Genomic DNA, 22,375 nt, shown 5'->3' with positions numbered 1-22,375 from the left:
GTAGGCTCTAGGTTCAGTGAGAGACTCTAGCTGAAAAAATAAGGTGAAAGCCATGCAATGGGGGTGCACACCTTTAATCCAGCACTCAACATGCCAAGGCTACACAGAGAAACCCTATCTCAAAAAAAAAAAAAAAAAAAAGCAATTGAGGAAAACATCCAACACTCAATATCTGGCCTCTACATATATGTGCATTAGCAACCACGTGTACACACACAAAGTAGATTGGTTAAGGACTGAAAACATGATCAGCTAACTGACATTTACAGAAAACTGACTCCACTCCCAAATCAGCATTAGTAAATAAACCTGTAACAATTACCATGATGGACCTTGTTTGGGGCCTTAATACAAGTCTCAAAAAATTACAGACTGAAGTAGTATCAAGTGTGTTCTGTCATCATGATATCTAATACTGTATATACTAATCAAAAATTTAGGAGGTGAATGGGATCAAAACATATTGTATAAAATTCTCAATTTATAAAAATTGTTTTTTAAAATTAATTTTAAAAATATATTCTCTATATAAATGAAATCAAATTAGAAACCAAATCCTAGCACTCAGGAGACAGAGATGTAGATCTCTGCGAGTTCGAGGCTAGCCTGGTCTACATAGTGAGTTCCAGAATAGCCAGAGCTACATAGAGCCTGTCTCAAACAAACCAGCAACATCAAAAAGAATCCAAAACCAGACTGAGAGCTGAAGCTAGGCGTGGCAGCTCAAGACTGTAATCCTAGCACTTAGGAGGCTAAGGCAGGGCACCAGCAGTGCCAAGGTCTCCTCTGGGCCCTTACAAGGATGCTGCTCATCTACACAGTGTAAGTTACCTGCTCAGCACTGTCCAGCCTCCTCCAGCCTCCTCCAGCTCCTGAAGAAGGCTCAGCCTCACCTTTGGCCTACTAAAACCTTCACTTGGCCAAAATAACTCTTCCTGGGGGCTTATTCTACTGCTAAGGAAACAGATTTATTTCCCTACCCCTGGATGTTTCCATCTTCTACTAGATAAATGTTTGCTACTTTTGAAAAAAATGTATCATGAAAACAGATTCGAACTGAAGACTGTTGATTTTTATTTATAAAAGTACATCGTTTACTGTGGGAATGCAATGATTAGAGATATAGCTTGTAACAAAGCTTAACAGGTGGCAGATTATACTTGTAGCCACATGCTCCTGGTCTATAGTCTGCTCTTTGATTTTTGTTGTCTTGTCTTTTGAGGTGCTAGGGATGGAACCCAGAGTTTCTCAAATGCTAAGCAAGTGCTCTAACACTGAGTCCCCCCACCCCAGGTGCCCTTCGTGGTTATTTTAGAGCATGTTTGTAAATTTAAAATCAAAGAAGGAAGGGAGGTCCAGTGAGGATGTTTCCATGAGCTAGACTTAGCTTCACACCTGGCAGAGCCTGAAGTCCCTGCTGTCGTCATCCTGGAACACAGTCAGGACAGCACATGCTCCAGAACCCCTTGTCTGATTAACTGCTCACACTTCCACCGAGGCAAAAAGTGCTACGAGCAAAAGGAAGCAGAAGGGAAAGAATGAGAGAAATGATTAGGAAAAAAATTTAATTATATTTCACATCAGTAAAAAGCAACAGTTATTATATACCTTATCAACTTCTACAGCTAAGTAAATAAAATTAACTAATTTGCTATTTTTATTTATTTATTTATTTATTTATTTTGGTTTTTCGAGACAGGGTTTCTCTGTGTAGCTTTGGAGCCTGACCTGGAACTTACTCTGTAGCCCAGGCTGGCCTCGAACTCACAGAGATCCACCTGCCTCTGCCTCCCGAGTGCTGGGATTAAAGGCGTGCGCCACCACCACCTGGCCTAATTTGCTATTATAACCAAGTAAAATTGATACTACTAAGAGATGAACACTACTAGTAAAGTTATTATTTTTATAAAAGTCATTGCCTAATTCTTAAGATTTATTCATTTTTATTTTATGTGTATGACTGTTTTGCCTACATGTATCTATGTGTACCACATGTATGCCTGTTGCCCATGAAGGCCAGAAGAGGGCACTAGATCTCCTTGGACTAGGGTCCTCCGCAAGAGCAGAAAGTTTACTTAACCACCTAGTCATCTTTCCAGCTCTTTATTCACCAAGTTTTTAAAAATTATTAAGTGTTAAACACACAAACACTGAGTGATACATTTGATAGTTGCTTTAACACCATATTCATAAGTATTAAAGAATACATGTTAAGCATATCTCCACTAGTGTCTGAACTATGTGGATGACCTACACAGATACACAGTCAGTTTTAGGTGTAGCCAGATATATTTTTAAGTAACTAATTTAGTATGCATGCATGCATGTGTGTGTATGTGTGCATGTGCAGATACAGACATGCATAGGCCATAGCATGCATGTGAAGGTCAGAAGACAACTCTCAGGAGTTGGTTCTCTCTTGCCATCTTATGGGATCCAAGGATTGAACTCAGGTCATTGGGCCTGTGTGCTAGTACTTTTATTTACTATGTCATCTTGCTGGCCCATGATCAGGTATTTTAGAAATTCCTTAACATTAAACAGTAGGGTTTCAAACACAGATAATGTAAGTTGTTGAGGCTGTTCACATGTCCACACAGGAGCAAATGAATAGGCTCAGGCCTCACTGGCTCAGCACACAGTGGGCAGATCAGCAACAGAGCTCCAGAAAACCTCAACAAATTGAAAGCATTTCCACTCATCTTGCTGAGGACAGCTTTGCTCCTGGCAACTGCAGGTTCCCATGGCACCTTCAGAACACAGATTTTTTTAAAACCCCTTAATTCATCATCTGGTTTTTTGGTGCAGTATGTTTAAGGAGACACATGGGAGAGAACAGTTGGTTTAACAAAGATTTTAGGCTATCTTTGAAATCAGTTCTACAGACCTACTTTTGGGAAATGAAAGCTGCACGCTAATAAAGCAGATCAGTCACCCTCTTGGGCCAGAGCACAAGATGACTAGAAGTATTCTGTTCCAGGATGTAAACATTCAACAGCATGATTTAGGGACAAGACACTAACTGGTTAACACCCACATGGCAGGACAGGCAAAGAAGAAAGAGTGGCCCTTATCTTCCTTTACTATGACTTCAGAAAACGGGGAGAGGATAAAAATGAACTGGGTTAATAAGAAGTCACAGCTCTTCAATGACAATTATGGTGATATTTTATTTGTATTAAAATGTTATTTGTATGTTAATAAATAAAGTTGCCCGGGGGTCGGAGCTATTAGCAAGCCATAGGAAAGCAGGGCAGTGGTGGCGTACACTTGTAATCCCAGCACTTGGTAGGCAGAGCTGGGTAAGTCTCTGTGTGTTCAAGGATACAGCCATTATTGGACACACATGCCTTTAATCTCAATACCAAGCAAGAAAAACCTGGAGGCCTATACAGACAGGCCGTGAGGAGGCGGTCATGTGGTTGGGTTTACAACCAATGAGAAGGCAGAACAGGAACACTATATAAAGACTTTAACACAGGGGTAGCCTAGTTTGGAGAGGTAGGACCACCGCAGGAGGAAGGGTAAGGTTTTAGCTCTTAGCTCTGACCTCTTGGCTTTCTTTTTTGCATTGGTTCTGTGTTTCTTATTTAATAAGAAGGTTGGTTACATCTACAGACAATCTTATCCTATTAAGCTTACATATTAAGTACTTAAAAGTTCTTGATCTACACCATGATTTCTTGCTCTAAAGAACAAGGTTAAAATGAGGTATAAGCTGAAAATGGTTGCTTAAGAATTTTCATAAATTCGCCGGGTGGTGGCGGCGGTGGTGGCGGCGGCGGCGGCGGCGGCGGCGGCACACACACCTTTAATCCTGCTGCAGACCTCAGGAATGTATCATAAGAACTCAGCTGGTTATGGCAAAGTCACTACCTGGAGGGATCAGGGAATTCCTCCAGAGGAAGCCAAATTCCAAGAAGTTTTTGGTGTTATTTGGCTTGTTATAAATCAGCTGTATTTTGTTATGAAAATCAAGTGTGCCTTCATAGTTTTCCCAATTGACTTTTCCCTAAGAAGGGCTAACAGTGTGGACTGATCACTCTCTGGACATACACATTCCAGGTATTTGGAGAACAGCCTCAGGAAAGGCTTTCTCTGGAATCAGATATCTCCCTTAGCCACTTTCAAGGATTAACAGAAGACACCGCCTAGGTGGGCGCCCAACTTTCAATGACTAACAGTGATAGCAGCCCACATGCAAGTCTCCTGACTTAAGGTAAATTCCACAAGGAGATACCCCCTAGGTGAGGTGGACGTTAAGTAAATAGCTTTACACAATTTAGCTCGGACCCTCCCTTTTTATACAGGAACTTCCAGGGCACGTAGAAGATGGAGAAGAGAAAAGAGAATGGAAGAACTAGATGGGTAAGAACTTGAGAGGAAGCCGGGCGATGGTGGCGCATGCCTTTAATCCCAGCACTCGGGAGGCAGAGGCAGGTGGATCTCTGTGAGTTCGAGGCCAGCCTGGGCTACAGAGTGAGTCCCAGGAAAGGCGCAAAGCTACACAGTGAAACCCTGTCTCGAAAAAAAATAAATAAATAAAAAAGAACTTGAGAGGAACAAATGGAGATGGGAAAGAACTAGATTGAAGGGCTAGAAGAGAGTACTAGAGGAACGAGATGGAAGATGAGGAAGAGTCAGATGGGAAAGCCCTAGCTGGGTAAGAACAAGGTGAAAAGGACCTGGATGAGGCAGAATTAAGACCAGAGAATTAAGATAGAACTTAAGGGCTGGAGAGATGGCTCAGAGGTTAAGAGCACCGACTGCTCTTCCAGAGGTCCTGAGTTCAATTCCCAGCAACCACATGGTGGCTCACAACCATCTGTCATGAGATCTGGCGCCCTCTTCTGTGTACATAATAAATAAATAAATCTTAAAAAAAAAAAAAAAAAAAAAAGATAGAACTTAAGAGGGAACAGCAGATAAACAGAGAGAAATCAGGCAAGAAAGGAGCTAGGCACGAGAACAGAACTGAAGCTGTGTATATGTGGATGTTATGCCAGAGGAATTAAAGCAAGTGGACTATAGAGCTCGATGTGCTGAGATTCTATTTCCTGAAAATAGTCCTCGCCGTTAGTAGTTCTCTCTCCTAAGCCCCTGGGATGTATAATATTAAGGCTGGTCCCTCTAATATTATACAAAATAATCCCAGCACTTGGGAAGCAGAGGCAGGCAGATCACTGTGAGTTTAAGGCCAGCCTGGACTAGAGAGCGAGTTCCAGGATAGGCTCCAAAAGCTACACAGAGAAACCCTGTCTCGAAAAACCAAAAAAAAAAAAAAAAAAAAAAAAAAAAAAAAATCCATAAAGTCAGGGATAAGCTCAAACCAACATTCTTTTGCTTCTTACTCTAGTACTATAGATATGAACCTATCTATAGCTTCATGCACGCTGGACAGCTGGACAAGTGCCACCATTGAGGCACAACTCCAACCCTCTTTTTATTTTTTGAGATAATATCTCACTAAACTGCCAGGTATGGCTTGGAATTTCCTTTGTAGCCCAGGTTGGTTTTGAACTTGCTATTGTGACCAACCTGGTCTGGAACTCTGGAATTAAAGACAAACACCACTATATGTGGTTGGTCTTCAACTTTTGGTCCTCCTGCTCAGGTGGGATTACCTCCTGAGTAATTGGGATTACCAACTCTTAAATTCAGTATTTTAATAGTCCCCAAATAATCTGTCAACTAATCAGAATAAGGCCCATCATAATAATTACTCAGGAAAATGTTTAGTATTAAATATAATCAGCAGCCTAGTAAATAAATAATTTTTTCTTGCCATATGAAACATTTGCTTCAAGTCTTAGTATTTAGAAAAAGTCCAGAAAAGGTCTGAGATACAGAGGAACATCACAAGGAGATACTCATTTTGCTACTGAATCCAGCATTTCCTCACACACATTCTTAACAAAGTTTAAAGTATATGACAACAGAAAATACCTGACTATTTTTTTTAAGCAGGACTGAAGTGCCGTCATCAACTTCAAATTCTCCATAGTCTTTTAAACACCGTACCTGAAAGAACAAATTGAGACTGTTTTTTCTTTGAGACAGGGTCTTTAGCTGTGTTGACTAGTTGAGTCTTAGGCTCAAGTGATCCTACTGTGTCGGTCTCCTGACTAGCTGAGAACGTAGCTATGCCCCAGCATACCTGGTTTATGTTAACATAGGTAGTAATCAAAAAGAAAACAGGTGCTGCACGAATATCTATGTAATATCTAGATCCACTCCAGCCTCACTTTTGTAGTAGTAGTATGAGAACAGGATACAGGTAAGTTTGCCAGTTCCTACTTTGGAAGAGGAGATTCTTCCAGTCTTCTTCAATAGGCAGACTCATTCCAGGGAATTCTTAGCAGCAGAAAATGAAAGCAGTGCCACAATAGAAGCAAAAATGAAGTTGTACTAAATTATCTTTTAATTTGTAAAAATTCTTAATCATCTCAGCTTGTCCTCATCTTAACCTTATTCTTTAGGCCACCAGGTTACCAAAAGTGAGGTCCTGGTTGGAAGGTAGAGGAGCGAGGCAGTCTTTGACAGCAACTCCTACAAAGAAAAGAACTATCTGGGCCGTCTAGATAGCTGAGAGGGTAAAAACACTTGCTGTGTAAGCCTGGTGACCCCTGACCTCACAGGATAAGGAGAGAACCAACTCCCCAAAGTTGTTCTCATGTATACCAAAGGACACACAACTGCCCTCAGGTACACATTCCATGTAAATATTTCTTTTGAAGGGACAACACTAAGTGCTCTCCAGGAAAACGGAGGCATTTCCACCTCAGGAGAACTGGGAAGGAGTTTACTCTCCTGAGGGTTAGGACCCACACTGCACTGCCACTGACTTCCAGTAATGCCAACTCCAGCAACAAGTACCAGATATTTCTACATGTCCTAGAATTAGTCTGAAATTTGACAACGACTCTCAGAGCTTTTTAACTTAAGGTGAGAAATACTATTAGAGGAAAACCTCCACTGCTGTATTGACTTCTTTGAAAAGACTGGTTTTGGGGAAAAGGTGCTGTGGCCAAGTGTGTCCCCTCAATCACTTTAGGATTACTTTTTCCCCATTTTGAGACAGGGTCTCCTGTAGCCCAGGCTGGTTCTAAACTCTAAACTTCTGCCTCAGCATCCCAACTACTAGGACTACAGGTATGAACTACCACACTTGGCTTAAATTACCTACTTCTACACATTAATATTCTTTTTTTTTTAAAGATTTATTTTATTATGTATACAGTGTTCTGTTTGCATGTATCCCTGCAGGCCAGAAGAGGGTGCCAGATCTCATTACAGATGGTTGTGAGCCACCATGTGGGTGCTGGGAATTGAACTCAGGACCTCTGGAAGAACAGCCAGTGTTCTTAACCTCTGAGCCATCTCTCCAATCCCCGGCATTAATATTCTTAAATAAATAAATAAATAAATAAATAAATAAATAAATAAATAAAGTCAAGCATGGTGGCTCAAGCCTGCAATCCCAGCACTTGGGAGGTGGAAGCAAGAGGATCATGAGCTAAGTAAGAGTTACCCTTGACTACAAGGCATGTTCCAGGTAAACCTCAGCTGCATGAGACCCTATCGCAGTATATATATAGTTGTGTGTGTATACACACACACACACACACACACACACACACACACACACACACATACTTGTCTCATATCATTACTCATTTAATATCCAAAAGTTCCCACTTGTCTCATACATATTTTGGTTTTTTCCCCATTTTATTTCATGTATATGGGTGTTTTACCTTCATGTATGTCTGTACACCACATGTATAGTATCCAAGTGGGGCAGAAGGCATTGGGTCCCCTAGGACTGGAATTACAGATGGTTATGAGCTGCCATAGAGGTGCTGGGATTGAACCTGAAGCCTCTGGAAAAGCAGCCAGTGCTCTTTACCACTGAGCCATCTCTCCAGTCCCTCATGGATATTTTTCTAAGTTTTCATGTTGAAACTAGAATCTGAGAGAACTACACATTGTACTTTATGTCTTACCTTTCAATCTATAGGTTTCTCTCCCTCTTTAGAAACTTTTTCTTTCCTTTTGGCAATCTATTTGTGGTACCAAAACTAAAACTATTAAAATGGGTGTACTGATGAAATTTTAGGTGTCCATGCTAAAGACAGTGGAAACTATCTTCTCCTCACTCTTTTGTCTTAAGTTTCCTTTCTTTCTTTGTAAGAGAAGTTAGTAAATCCTCATCTTTGATAAAGGGTAGCACAATGTGCACATTAAGGTAAGTTCACCTACTTCAATATAGAGGCTTTTTGGGGGTTTCACATCCTGGGTGATGTCCAAGCCTTCCTCTCCTCCCAGTGACCTCATGTAAGTAGCAAGAGACTTTTTATAATGGTTGAACCACTCCATCTGTGAACATAACAATGGTCATTTACAAAGGTTTAAGAAAATTTGTACAGGGCAGTGGTGGTGCACACCTTTAATCCCAGCACTCAGGAGGCAGAGCCAGGCGGATCTCTGTGAGTTTGAAGCCAGCCTGGTCTACAGAGCGAGATCCAGGACAGCACCAACGCTATACAGAGAAACCCTGTCTCGAAAAAAAAAAAAAAAAGAAAGGAAAATTTGTACAAACCACGTACTACCATTTCAAAATTGACACATCCTAGGGCTGGATCTTCCCACAGCAATTAACTTAATTATTAAAATCCCCCACAGACATTCCCACTAGCCCAATGATCTCTTCCCAGGAATTTCAGGTTGTGTCAAGTTGACAAAGCTATCACAACTACCAAAGTGAAGGCAGCTCTGGCAGACATCAGACACTCAGCCGGCATGGTCTGAGCAACAGCATATAAAAACCATAGGGAAGACAAGGGTCCACAAACTCCACTCCACTGACCCTGCCCCATGTGCATGGACCTAGCAGACTCCAACTTCAGAGGACCCTCAAGAACGACCAGAAAGGTGCCCTAGTACCTCACCCCTGTTTTATTTCAAACCCTGTGGAACCCCTCACCCTTTTATTCTTCTTGGTACACCATTAGTGTTACTTTTACCCCTCCCCCTTTTTTTGTTTGTTTGGGATTTTATTTTTTGGTTTTTCAAGACAGGGTTTCTCTGTGTAGCCCTGGCTGTCTTGGAACTCACTCTGTGGGCAAAGCTGGCCTGGAACTCACAGAGATCTGCCTGTCTCTGCCTCTGAGTTCTGGGACTAAAGGTGTGTGCTACTATCACGGCCTGGCTTGCTTGTTTTTTGAGGTGACTATGGTTGAGATATCATTTGTTTTTTTCTTTTCTTTTCTAATTTCTTGCTCTTTTCCCTGAATAACATTTATCTCACTCAGCTTCTTTCCCCATTCTTGTATTTAATCTTGCTTCTCTATTTTCCCCCTTTTCCTGCCTCCTCTTTTTATGTCATTCATTTACTGTTTCCACACTCACTCTAAAAATTACCTTTGTCCCACACTCTACAGTAGCTTTGCTAGTTTTACTTTTGTGGTCACTGATGATCCATTAGTGGGCTGTACTTGACTTTAAGTGTATTTCTATATCTTGCATGGCTTCTTGGTTTGCTGCTATCACAGAAATTTGCTTTCTCTCTACAGAGGGTACTTGAGATTAAGCCTTCAAGAAGATCCCCAAATAAAACAGGAAGAGAGTTCCTGACCAGCAGATAGGCACATCACAAGACAGAGACCCCAAAACATGAGAAAGTGGCACACTGGCTCCTCCAAAAGGCTCTCTGTAATTCACTACCAAACTCAGTGACAGTGAAACAGCTATAATGCTAGCTGATGATCTCAAAAGTTTACTAGTAAAAACTGATCAATGTTTTCTAAGACAATACAAATAAAAGGATTCAATAAATCCAGAACCTAAAGAGAAGAAAGTCAGCAATACAGAGGGTAAGGGAGGATAAGGTAGTAAAATGAATGAATTAGGGACAAAAAGGCTGCAACCTGCTGGTGGTGGTGGTGGTGGTGGTGGTGGTGATGGTGGCATACACCTTTAATCCCAGTGCTTAGAAGGCAGAGGCAGGCCTCTATGAGTTCGAGGCCAGCCTCGTCTACAAAGCAAGTTCCAGGACAGCCAGAGATGTTACACAGAGAAACCCTGTCTTGAGGGGAAAAACAAAAGCAACCTAGTGGAAAATGTCAGAAATTGTGGGGAAACAAAACAAAACAAAACCCATGGAGAAGAGGAAATAACTATATTCAAGATCAACAAGGAAATAAGCATCACCACACAAGGACCGAGAACTCTGGTGCACAATCAAGAGACCAAACCTAAGAATCCACAGGTTAGAAGTGAAGGTAAATTTTAAAGGGTTAAGAGATTCCACTCAATGAGATTATAACAAAAATTTCCCAAATCTAGAGAAAGAAAGATATCAGACATAAGAGGTATTAGAACCCTAAAGACAAGACCAGAGAAGAACCTCTCTAACATATTGTAGTCAAAATGTCAAAAATGCAAAGCAAAATAGAATTACAAGATGATATAACAATTGGAAACATATGTTGAGGGCTATAAAAGGTCAGATAGGTCCTGATCCAATGGCAGTAGGTGATTCAACACACCATTTTCATTCAAACTGAAACCTGAGTTAAATTATACTGCAGAGGCTGGAGAAATGGTTCAGTGGTGAAGAAACACTTGTTGCTCTTGCAGAGGACCTGGGTTCTATTTCCAGCATCAACATAGTGGCTCACAACCAATTGTCATTCCAGTTCCATGGAATCTGACCCCTTCTGACCTCTAAGGGTACCAGGCATGTACATGGTGTCCATACATACACATAGGCAAACCATTCATACATACAAAATAAATCTAAAAAATCAAACTACACTGTAGATCAAATGAGCTTATTAGATACACACAGAATATCTATCTAACAGGTAATGAATATATATTCTTCTTAGCAGCCCATAAGCTTCTAGAAGAGAGAGCACATTCTGGGTCACTAATCAAGTCTTAAAAAATACAAGAGAATCTAAATAACTTCTTGTATCTTATCAAATTGATGCCATAAAACTAGAAATCAAGAAGAAAACTACTGAAACCACACAAATACTTGGAGAATCAATAATATACTTTTGAATGACCACTGAGCCACTGAAGAAATTGGGGAGGAAACTGAAAATTTCCTAGAATCAAACAACGTGAGAATACAATTTGCCAAAATCTTTGGTCACAGCTAAAGCAGTTGTCAGAGGAAAGGTGGTAGCTATAACAAGCACTCACCCAGAGAAATTAGATAGCCCCCCACAAAACAAAACAAAACAAAACAAAACAAAAACCTGGCAATGACTGTTCGAGAAAAACAAGAACAGTCCAAACCCAAATGCAGGAGGACGAGAGAAATTATAAAGATCATGGCAGAAATTAATGAAGTAGAAACTAAAAAAAAATAAAAAATGGATAAATTCCTAGGCACATAAGATCTGCCTAAAGTAAATCAAGAAGAAACAAATCCATTATAATCAGTGAGACTACAGCAACCATAAAAGGGCTCCCAACAAAGGAAAGCCTCAGGACTAGATGGGTTTACTGTCAAACTCTACCAAACCTTTCAAGAAGAACTAACACAAATACTTTTAAACTATTCCATAACAGAAGGAAGGAAACAATGCCAAATGCATTGTACAAAGCCAGCATTATCACGACACCAAAACCCCATGACACAACAAAAAAAGAAAACTACAAAGTTCCCTGATAGAGATAAAAATTTGCAATAAATTCTTAGAGTCAGAATTAAAGAACACATTAAGAAGATCAGACCATGACCACGTTGACTTCACTCCAAGGACGCAAGGTTGGTTCAACACACACAAATCAACATATAAATAGTTACGGACAGAAATCATGTATCACTGATGCAGAGAAGTATCAAGAGTTGTCAATGAGGACTCTCCATAGTGGAGCTAGAAACCACACAGTCAGTGGACTGGGCTTTGGACCTCACTAACAGTGTGGCCTCCTGGAGGGGAGGAGAGAAGACGGCTCTGTCAATTTGAGCCCAGCCTGGGCTACAGAGCGAGTTCCAGGACACCCAGGGCTGTTATACACAGAAACACTATTTTGAAAAACAAACAAACAAAGAAATATTGGGACTCTATTTTGTTAAGTACCTAGTTTTCCACACAGTACAGGCACTTAGAAATACTCCCCACCACATACTTCCTATCATAGTATATAAGAAATTAGTCCAAGGCCAGGTGTGGTGGTACATGCCTTTAATTCCAGTACTCAGGAGGCAGAAGCAAGCAGACCTCTTTGAGTTCAAGGCCAGCTTGGTCCACAAAGCTAGTTCCAGGAGAGCGAGGGCTACACAGAGAAACCTTGTCTCTAAAAAACAAAAACAAACAACAACAACAACAACAAAAAAACCCCAAGAAATTAGTTCAGGTTAGAAATTGCTGAATACTAAAGACAAAAAGAGAAACACAGATAACTACTGTTAGAGAACATAGATAGCATTTTTATACATTTGAATAGTGCTAACTTACTTCTTCAGCAGACATGTGGAATCGTAAAGCATTTGGCAAGACACTGCCATATTCCCACCTGAGTGCTCTAATCCGAAGCAACCGGTCATACCTAAGATGTGAAGGGATTAGATGGTCTAAGAATAAAAGGAGTCAAAAGTCATTCTCATGAGAAGCCTCAAGACTCACAAAAACCTAAATGGAACATGGGGACTTTGTGTGGCTACTGATAGAAAGACACCAACAAGAAGACATCTTTGGGACAATGGAAAAAAACATGCATAAAAACTGTTTAGATTGTTGGTGTGGTGGCAAATGCCTTTAATCCCAGAACTTTGGAGGTAGAGGCAGGAGGATCACTGTGAGTTCAAGCCAGGACTACTTAATGACACCCTGTTTCAATCTTAGAAAATTGTTTAACTCTCCAAATGTGACAACATGCAGTGGTTACAAAAGCCAAGAGATCCTTACTGCTTAGAGACAAAAAGCATTAAGAATTCAGTGGTGAGCTGCCATGATAATCCAAACTAGTGCAGCGTAAAAACAAAATGCAATGAAGTAAATGTGGCAAAACACTAAGGTCTAGGACCTAGGTTCTACAGAGCAAGTTATATTATTTTCACTTTTTATGAATACACTAATATTTCATAATTTTAAATTAAAAAAAAAATAAAAAGGAACAACAGAAGATTTCTTTCTTCCTTGCTACCCACTGAGAAACCAAACTACATCAAAAACCTTCCTAGGTTCCCTGACACTCCAAGCAAAACCCAAGACACTTACAGGTATGCTATAGTGCAGCGTCGATTTCTTAACAAAGAACAGTGCCGAAATTTGATGGTTGGTATCAAATCACCTCGTCCAGCTGCCTTTGCTTCATTCCTGGTAAGGACACATAAAGAGCAAGAAACATATTCCAGTGAAGGCAAAAGTTTCAAAGCCAGAATGACTGACATACATGCTTGCTTTGTCCATTTAAAGGTAGCAGCAGTCAACCCGAGCAGAGTAGCTACCACCATGCCAGTGCTTTCATTAGTACGTTAAAAGATAAAGACCAGAACTGGGTACAGTGGTACACACCTTTGATCCCAAGCATGTAGGAGGCAAAGTCAGAGAAATCTCTTGAGTTCAAGTCATCCTAGTGAGACCCTGTATTTATCAGAGAATCTAGGTTGTTTTGTTCTTGGGGTGCTGAAGATCAAACCCAGGGCCCCACACATGGGAGATGAGAGCTCTAGCACTAACTTCTTCCTGACCACAGAGAGCCAGTCTACATACTTCTGCCCCTCTGTGGAGGTCAGGCTAAGTCTCCACATTCCTTACAACTGCTTACAATGTAAAGATATCATCCCCAGATTATAAGAAACCAATATAATTAATACATTTGGACTAGCAGGGCATGGTGGCACCATGTCTATAACCCTAGCACTTGACGGAACTACAAAATGAGATTTTTTCTCAAAAGATTAAATTTAATAGCCGAATAATGTAGAAAGTACACGTAAACACTCTTCATATTGGGGCTGGAGAGATGGCTCAGAGGTTAAGAGCACTGACTGCTCTTCCAGAGTCCTGAGTTCAATTCCCAGCACCCACATGGTGGCTCACAACCATCCGTAATGAGATGTGGCTCCTTCTTCTGTGTACATAATAAATAAATAAATCTTTAAAAAAAAAAACTCTTCATATTTACACATGATTAGTTGAAGGGTTCCCCTTTATTCACAAGTTATTTTTTAAATTTTTATTGCATTTATTTATGTGTGTACGTAGTTTGTGTAGAGAACAGATCAGAGGGCAACTTTAAGGAGTTTATCCTCTCCTTTTACCATGTGAGTCCTGGGGGCCTAACTCAAACCATCAAACTTAGCAGCAAGTACCTCCACCCACAGAGTCATCTCACCAGCCCTATTTTTTTTTTTTTTTTTCAAAATCCTTTTATTTGAATTGGGTGGTGATGGCACATGCCTTTAATTCCAGCACTCAAGAGGCAGGTGACTCTCTGAGTTAAAGACCAGCCTGGTCTACAGAAAGAGTTCCAAGACAGCCAGGGCTATACAGAGAAACCCTGTCTTGAAAAAAATTTAGAAAAAAAAAATCTTTTTATTTGTATAGGTGTTTGCACCACATGCATAGAGTTCCCACAAAGGCCAGAAGAGGGTGTCAAATCCCCAGGAACTGGAGTTTTAGATAATTGTGAGCTGCCATGTAGGTTCTGGGAATCAAACCCAGTGCTCTCAAAGCAGCTGGTATTCTTTCTTTTTTCTTTTTTTTTTTTTTCAGGGCTGAGGACCAAACCCAGGGCCTTGCACTTGCTAGGCAAGCGCTCTACCACTGAGCTAAATCCCCAACCCCGAGCAGCTGGTATTCTTAACCACTGCCATCTCTCCAGCCCCCTCTCAGATAATTTTAACCAGAAACTAGTAACAATGATCACCTCCCCAGCGAGAATTTAACAAAGTAAGGGACAAATTTCTGGACTATTAATTTGCACAGAGTACAAATACATGGAGTACAGAAAATTCAGTCCCTTACTGGACCAAGACCTAATAGGCCAACTCTAAAATATATCTTTATTCTGTTTATTGTAGTCAATGACCTGAATGACCACTGTGCCTCCTCTCTGCTTGTTAAATACATATAGCAGCCAGGATGACCTTAAAACAGACTGCCTACCCCCCACCAATTATCTCATCTGATGACACCCTCTTCTCCTTGCTAAGTTCCAGCCACACTGGTCTTTAAGTGTGGTTTCCTGAGGACTAGCCTCTTTAAGATCCTTAACATATGCTGTAGCTACTGCCTGAATGCCCTTTGCTCACCTTGATTGTTTTAGTGACTAAAACCCTCTTCTTGAAGCCTCAGCTGAAATATCTTTTCCTCAGAGAAAACTCTCAGTTCCTCAATTTCAGTTATACTTCATATTGGCTCCTATCATTATTCTCTCTTATAGCCTTTCTTTAGAGCAAAGTGTCTTACTGTCTGTCTCCTAAACAGTAAGGGTCATGAACAGAAATCTAGGCTATGTTAGTTATCATGGAAATACCAGAAATATTTATCAATGCAAATTTATTCAGTGTATGTCTATTGAATGGATTAATGAACAACTTTGCAGAATTGAGTTCAAGACTTGTCATTGGACTCACATTTACCACAGTCCTCATTATATTGGTAAAAACTTTTCTGTTATCTACATGTATTGTGTTCCTATCGTTTGTATACCTCACAGATCTTATCATCATATTATTAATTTCTACATCCAAGTAACTCAAACCTCTCTAGGTAAGATTCTGACTACCACTGGGCATTAATCCCAACACTTGAGAGGCAGAGGCAAATGGATCTCTGAGTTCGAGACCACCCTGGTCTACCCCAGCTTTATCCAGTTCTCAGTACTCTTTTTTTTTTTAATCTTACCATGTGATGGCAGCCTCTGAAGTCTGTTCACACAGTCCAGATTCACCACTGTATGAAATGCCAGGCCTCACTTAAATATCCAATAAATCTATAGCCCTCTCTTGACCTGATAAGTGGTAGCCTTTTGTGATACCAGTTCTCAATAAACTCTACTCATGGTGTCAGAAATCACTGCTGTTCCTGCTCAGAGGACCCTTCTCCTTCAAACACACTAAGGCATTGGTTAATGAAACGAAGAGTGGGAACTAAGTATTTACTTGCATTGTGGGTTTTATCTGCTCCTGTCTCATCTTTTAAAATCTACCTTAATTCTTTCAACTTAGAAGTCATACATCATAATACATCACGAAGATGTATTAAGCATCTAGCATATGTGAAGCATTGTCCAACCACAGAGCAGCAGAAACTCCTTTAGGTTCAAGTCCTGTGTTTACTTGTACAACCAGGGTAAGATCAGGTTCAGAAAATTTAAAAAAAAAAAAAAAAAAAAATTACATCCCCCAAAGAGATAAAAGGTTCCGATCTTAACATCTCATTTTTTATTTTTATTTATGTTTGTTTGTTTGTTTTTTTATTGGTTTTTCGAGACAGGATTTCTTTGTGTAGCTTTGGAGCCTGTCCTGGAACTCGCTCTGTAGACCAGGCTGGCATCAAACTCACAGAGATCTGCCTCCCCAGTGCTGGGATTAAAGGTGTGCGCCACCACCGCCTGGCTCATTTTTTATTTTTAAAACATTGATATTATCACAACTTACACATCAGACTGGTTTTGTTCATACAAAGCTTTCATCTCCTCCAGAACTTGTCTGAGTCCATCCTCCTGAAATGTATAAATATATTAATTGATTTCCCGATTAATTTCAATCTGTACTATATTTATCTTTCATTTACATACCTTAACAAAAAATAGTCTTCACAATATATTTCCATGGCTACAGATATTGGTAAGGAACATAAAATGGTATAGCCTGTGGAAATGAGTTCCACAGCTGTTCAGACACTTAAAAGGAATGGACAGAGTTCCTGAACCCAGGATGCCAAGCAGGAGGATCAAGACTTCAAGGTCTTCATACATGACATAGATACCGATCTTAAACAACAAAGGACTATAGGTGCAGCTCATGGGTAGAGCACTTTCCTAGCTAGCAGAAGACCTCCATCCCCAGCACCAGAAAAAAGTTAAACTGAACTACCAACCATATGACCCAGCGATTTCACTTCTAGTTTTAGACCCAATCCCATTCTTAGACATATTTTCTTTGTTATTTTCTTCCTTTCACTCCTTCATTTTTTTCTTTCTACTACTGAGCTAAACCATACACAAAAACTTACACACAATTTTACTGTGTTTGATTTTTTTTTATTTTCAAGTTTTCATAATTTTGTTTTGTTTTGTTTTTTGAGACAGGATCTTGCTAGTACTATGTGACCCAGGCTGACCTCACAATAAATCTTCTGCCTCAGCATCTCATATCCTGGAATTACAGGCATACACTGGGCTTTCTGCAAATGTTCTTGGCAGCATTATTTAAAATAGTCAAAAGCAAAAATCATTCAAAAGACCGACAACAGATGTGGTATATCACCCAATGGAGTATCATTTAGCAATAAGAAGGAATGAGTACTGATACGTGCTACAACATAGATGGATCCTGACAATTCCATGTTAAACCGGAGACAGCAGACACAAAAGGACTGTAATACCTAGGAAGGCAAATTCATAGACAGAAAAGCACTTTAACCAAGCATAGTAGCACATGCCTAGAATCAATCCTAGCAACTGGAAGAGTATCTTCAACAAATGGTCCTGGCATAACTGGATATCAACATGTAAAAGATTGCAAATAGATCCATATCTGTCACCATGCACAAAACTCAAGTCCAAGTGGATCAAAGACCTCAATGTAAATCCAGTTACACTGAACTTGATAGAAGAGAAAGCAGGAAGTACTCTTGAACACATTGGCACAGGAGATCACTCCCTAAATATAACACCAGTAGCAGTAGCACAGATACTGAGAGCAACAATTAATAAATGGGACCTCTAGCCAGGTGATGGTGGCGCACGCCTTTAATCCCAGCACTCGAGAGGCAGAGCCAGGTGGATCTCTGTGAGTTCGAGGCCAGCCTGGGCTACAGAGTGAGTTCCAGGAAAGGCGCAAAGCTACACAGAGAAACCCTGTCTCGAAAAACCAAAAAATAAATAAATAAATAAATAAATAAATAAATAAATAAATAAATAAATAAATGGGACCTCTTGAAACTGAGAAGCTTTTGTAGGGCAAAAGACACGGTTAGCAAGACAAAAAAAGAGCCTACAGAATGGGAAAAGATCTTCACCAACCCCACTTCTGACAGAGGGCTGATCTCCAAAGTATATAAAGAACTCAAGAAACTAGACATCAAAATGCTGAACAATCCAATTAAAAAATGGGCTAAAGAGCTAAACAGAGAATTCTCAAAAGAAGACTCTCAAATGGCTGAAAGACATTTAAAGAAAGCTCAACATCCTTAGTCATCAGAGAAATGCAAATCAAAACGATTCTGAGATACCACCTTACACCTGTCAGAATGGCTATGATCAAAAACACTAATGAAAGTCTATGTTGGAGAGGATACGGAGCAAGGGAAACACTCCTCCACTGTTGGTGGGAGTGCAAACTTGTACAACCACTGTGGAAATCAGTATGGCGGCTTCTCAGAAAATTGAGAATCGGGCTGGAGAGATGGCTCAGAGGTTAAGAGCACCGACTGCTCTTCCAGAGGTCCTGAGTTCAATTCCCAGGAACCACATGGTGGCTCACAGCCATCTGTAATGAGATCTGGTGCCCTCTTCTGTGTACATAATAAATAAATAAACCTTAAAAAATATTAAAAAAAAAAAATTGAGAATCGATCTACCTCAAAACCCAGCCATACCACTCTTGGGCATATACCCAAGGAATGCTCAATCATACCACAAAGATACATGCTCAACTATGCTCATAGCAGCATTATTCGTAATAGCCAGAACCTGGAAACAACCTAGATGCCCGTCAACTGAAGAATGGATTAAGAAAATGTAGTACATATATACAATGGAGTACTACTCAGCAGAGAAAAACAATGACATTATGAAATTTGCAGGCAAATGGATGGAACTAGAAAATATCATCCTGAGTGAGGTAACCCAGACTCACAAGGACAAACATGGTATGTACTCACTCGTAAGTGGATACCAGATATAAAGCAAAGGACAATCAGACTGCAACTCACGGATCCAGGGAGGCTACCTAGCAGGGGGGACCCTAGGATGACTGTGGCTTACAAGTTTTGGTTTTGCCCAATCACTGGGCAAGCTTTAGTTAAACATTTCACTATTAGGATAATAATTTGTACCGTATCAAGCTGATGAAAGAAAGTGTTGGCTGTACTTTCAGGAGGGGAGGCTAAAATCTTTTTAGACTATGGATTAGCCTATAGAAAAATGTCTGCCGTAAATCAAACAGTGAAGGGGAAGATGAATAGGAATCTCACTGACACAACTTAAGTAAAACATAGCTCTCTGAACAGATGAAGATAGGTTTCTTCTGTATCCTAGAATCTAATCAATATTTATATGTATAATTCAGCTATTATTCGGCTTAAAAGGGCTTATTGGGAAATGTTAGCATTTTTACTATTTTCCACAGAGAAAATATTTTCCAGTTTCAAATAACCCTGGAATTTTGAATTATAACCTGTTTTTATGTTCAAGGTATCTGTGTATTATTTCTCCTGCAGTTGTACATAAAATGTTTTTACATTAAAAAAGGACAAATACTATAGAATTGTATTACATGAAATATATAGAATATACAAATTCATAGAGACAAAAAGATTAGATGTTATCTCAAGATGGAGAAGAAAGGAATATAGAGCAATGATTTCCTAAGTACAGAATTTCTGTTTTGTGTGATGGAAAAGCCCCACAAATGGACAGTAGTAAAAGGACATAATATCATGAATGTAATAAATCAATACAATTAATGTAATTAATGAATATCATAAATATAGTTATTGAATAAAAAAATAAAATGGGCAACTTTATATTAGAATGCATATTTTACCAACTAAAAGGTAAAACAAATAGCCATTTAAAAAGTGCATAGCTGGGCGGTGGTGGCACACGCCTTTAATCCCAGCACTAGGGAGGCAGAGGCAGGCGGATCGAGGCCAGCCTGGGCTACAGAGTGAGTTCCAGGAAAGGTGCAAATCCCTCCCTAGTGCTGGGATTAAAGGCGTGTGCCACCACCACCCGGCTACCTCTATGTTTAATATAGCGGCTGTTCTGTTCTCTGACCCCCAGATAAGTTTACTGGGGTGCACAATATATCAATCACACTTGCACAGGACTCAGGTTCAATTCCAGCACTCACATGGTGACTCATAAACATCTGTAACTCCAGTTCCTGCTCTCTTCCGACCTCCGTGGGCACCAGGCATGCATGTGGCCGCAAAACATACATGCATGCAAAATATTCATACACAGAAAATTTAAAAATAAATCTTTAAGCCAGGCGATGGTGGCATGTGCCTTTAATCCCAACACTTGGGACACAGAGGCAGGTAGATCTCTGTGAGTTCAAGGCCAGCCTGGTCTACAGAGCGTGTTTCAGGACATCCAAGGCTACATCAAGAAACCCTGTCTCAAAAAACCAGTAAATAAATCTTTAAAATAAAAAAGCACAATAAAACTACTGAACTACTGAAAACATACACCACAATAAGAATAGTCTTTTTGGGGGCTGGATAGATGGCTCAGAGGTTAAGAGCACTGACTGTTCTTCCAGAGGTCCTGAGTTCGATTCCCAGCAACCACATGGTGGCTCACAACCATCTGCTCACAACCATCTGTAACGAGATCTGGTGCCCTCTTCTGGCCTGCAGGCATACATGCTGTATACGTAATAAATAAATCTTAAAAAAAAAAAAAGAATAGTCTTTTTGAAGTCAGCCTGGTCTACAGAGTGAGTTCCAGGACAGCCAGAGCTGTTATACAGAGAAACCCTGTCTCAAAAAACAAAACAAACAAAAAGTCTCAAATAGATTATACTGGGCAAAAGAGGCCAGATACAGATACAAAGGGTGCGCACTACGTGATTCCATATGGCCCTTCATAGGGCATCAGGCCCTTTCTAGAAGTGTCAGCTCTTAGCAGACTGAACCCAGATACATGAAAGAAAAAAACGTCAATCATCTACACGCAAGAAAAGCAAATGGGTGGTTTCCAAAGGCTGCAGGTGGGACCTGGCTTCACAGCGACCCCCAGAACTACTAGGGTTACATCAAGATGCTATTGGTTCATCAAGAGGCTGGGTATAATGTATGTGGAGCTGGAGAGATTACTCAGCGGCTAAAAGCACTTGCTGCTCTTGCACCCACATCCTGCAGCTCACAAACGCCTCTAGCCCCAGTTCCAGAGGATCCCATACCCTCTTCAGGCTTCCATGGGGCACCTGCATGCAGGTGACGCACATACACGTATTTTGTTGTTGTTTAAAAATAGAGTTTCAAGCCAGCCTGGATAACATGAGGCCTTGTCTCAAAAAACAGAATCACGAAAGAGATGGGGAAATTCACCACGTCAATACATAACATGAATGTGAGTCTTTTCTTTTTCTTCCTCCAATTGGTTTGGCCCAGTTTCAAACTTTTTGTTTCCGATCTCGGCACCTAGCAAAAGAGGTAAAGCGAACCCAGCAACTGACATGTGAGAAGAATCTTCAGCAAGACAAAGCGGACTAGCCCGGGAAAGGTCCACATAGGCCCCGCCCCCAGGTTTGAGGCCCCGCCCCCAGGCCAGAGGCCTGGCCCTCGGCACGCCCCTCCCCGTCCGCCGCTCCTCACGTTGAAGGCCGGCAGCTGCCCTTCCGGCGCGCGGTGTAACTCGCGGACAAGCTCCATAGCTTTTTCGCAGAACATGACGGACGCTCCTGGGTCCCGCGGTCCTGTCAACTGCCAAGTCACGCCAAACGGTCGCTGGGCTCTCGGCCGCGGCACTTCTATTGTTCGGAGCCCCACAGCGCTCAGCAGCTCCTCCTCGCTTTGGCGCCAAACGGGCTCAACCAATAGAAGGGCGCTGTCGGATGGGGGTGGGGTCCTAAGGCAGCCGAGCGGGGACAATTGACCTCATTGAGTAGCCGCACTGAGAGTCAGGGAAAGGAGGGTTAAGAGGATGATTTTTCCCTGGCGAAGCCGGGGAAGTCAGTTGCGTCTGAGACCCTAAGCTGAACCAAAGAGCTGTTTTTGATTGTGCAGCAAAGTAAAGTGCACGTTCTTCCCTCCTTTTTATTTTTTCTATTTGAATTATCTTTAGATTCCAAGAGGAACCTTTAAGTTAAGAGGAAAAGCCGAGAAACTAGTTGTGACGCAGTGTTTCGTTTTAGCTCTGCAGTGCCGGTTGACATTGAAGAGAAACCATCTTTTATTGGGTACTTTCTGTATGGTAGGGGCTATAATTTATTTCAGTTAATTCTCAA

General features: G+C 40.8%; 1 protein-coding gene across 2 annotated transcripts; it reads right to left on the bottom strand.

The window, feature by feature from the left end:
- Positions 1–1,050: 1,050 nt before the first annotated feature.
- Positions 1,051–21,977, bottom strand: Gins1 (GINS complex subunit 1). 2 transcript variants are annotated; one of them, XM_059261596.1, is made up of 7 exons: positions 21,744–21,977; positions 16,631–16,695; positions 13,242–13,340; positions 12,480–12,570; positions 8,263–8,379; positions 5,947–6,021; positions 1,051–1,508 (listed from the first exon to the last, which is right to left on the bottom strand). In XM_059261596.1, the coding sequence occupies exons 1-7, from the start codon at positions 21,816–21,818 to the stop codon at positions 1,440–1,442; spliced, it is 591 nt and encodes a 196-aa protein (XP_059117579.1). In that variant the 5' UTR covers positions 21,819–21,977; the 3' UTR covers positions 1,051–1,439. The 2 variants fall into 2 exon arrangements, with proteins under 2 accessions (XP_059117579.1, XP_059117580.1); XM_059261597.1 differs by lacking the exon at positions 21,744–21,977 and adding an exon at positions 21,605–21,728.
- Between the last annotated feature and the right edge of the window lie 398 nt (positions 21,978–22,375).

This window comes from Peromyscus eremicus, chromosome 4 (genome assembly GCF_949786415.1).
Source record: "Peromyscus eremicus chromosome 4, PerEre_H2_v1, whole genome shotgun sequence".
In the NCBI taxonomy this organism is placed as follows: Eukaryota; Metazoa; Chordata; class Mammalia; order Rodentia; family Cricetidae; genus Peromyscus; species Peromyscus eremicus.
This window is presented reverse-complemented; position numbering and strand designations above follow the sequence as displayed.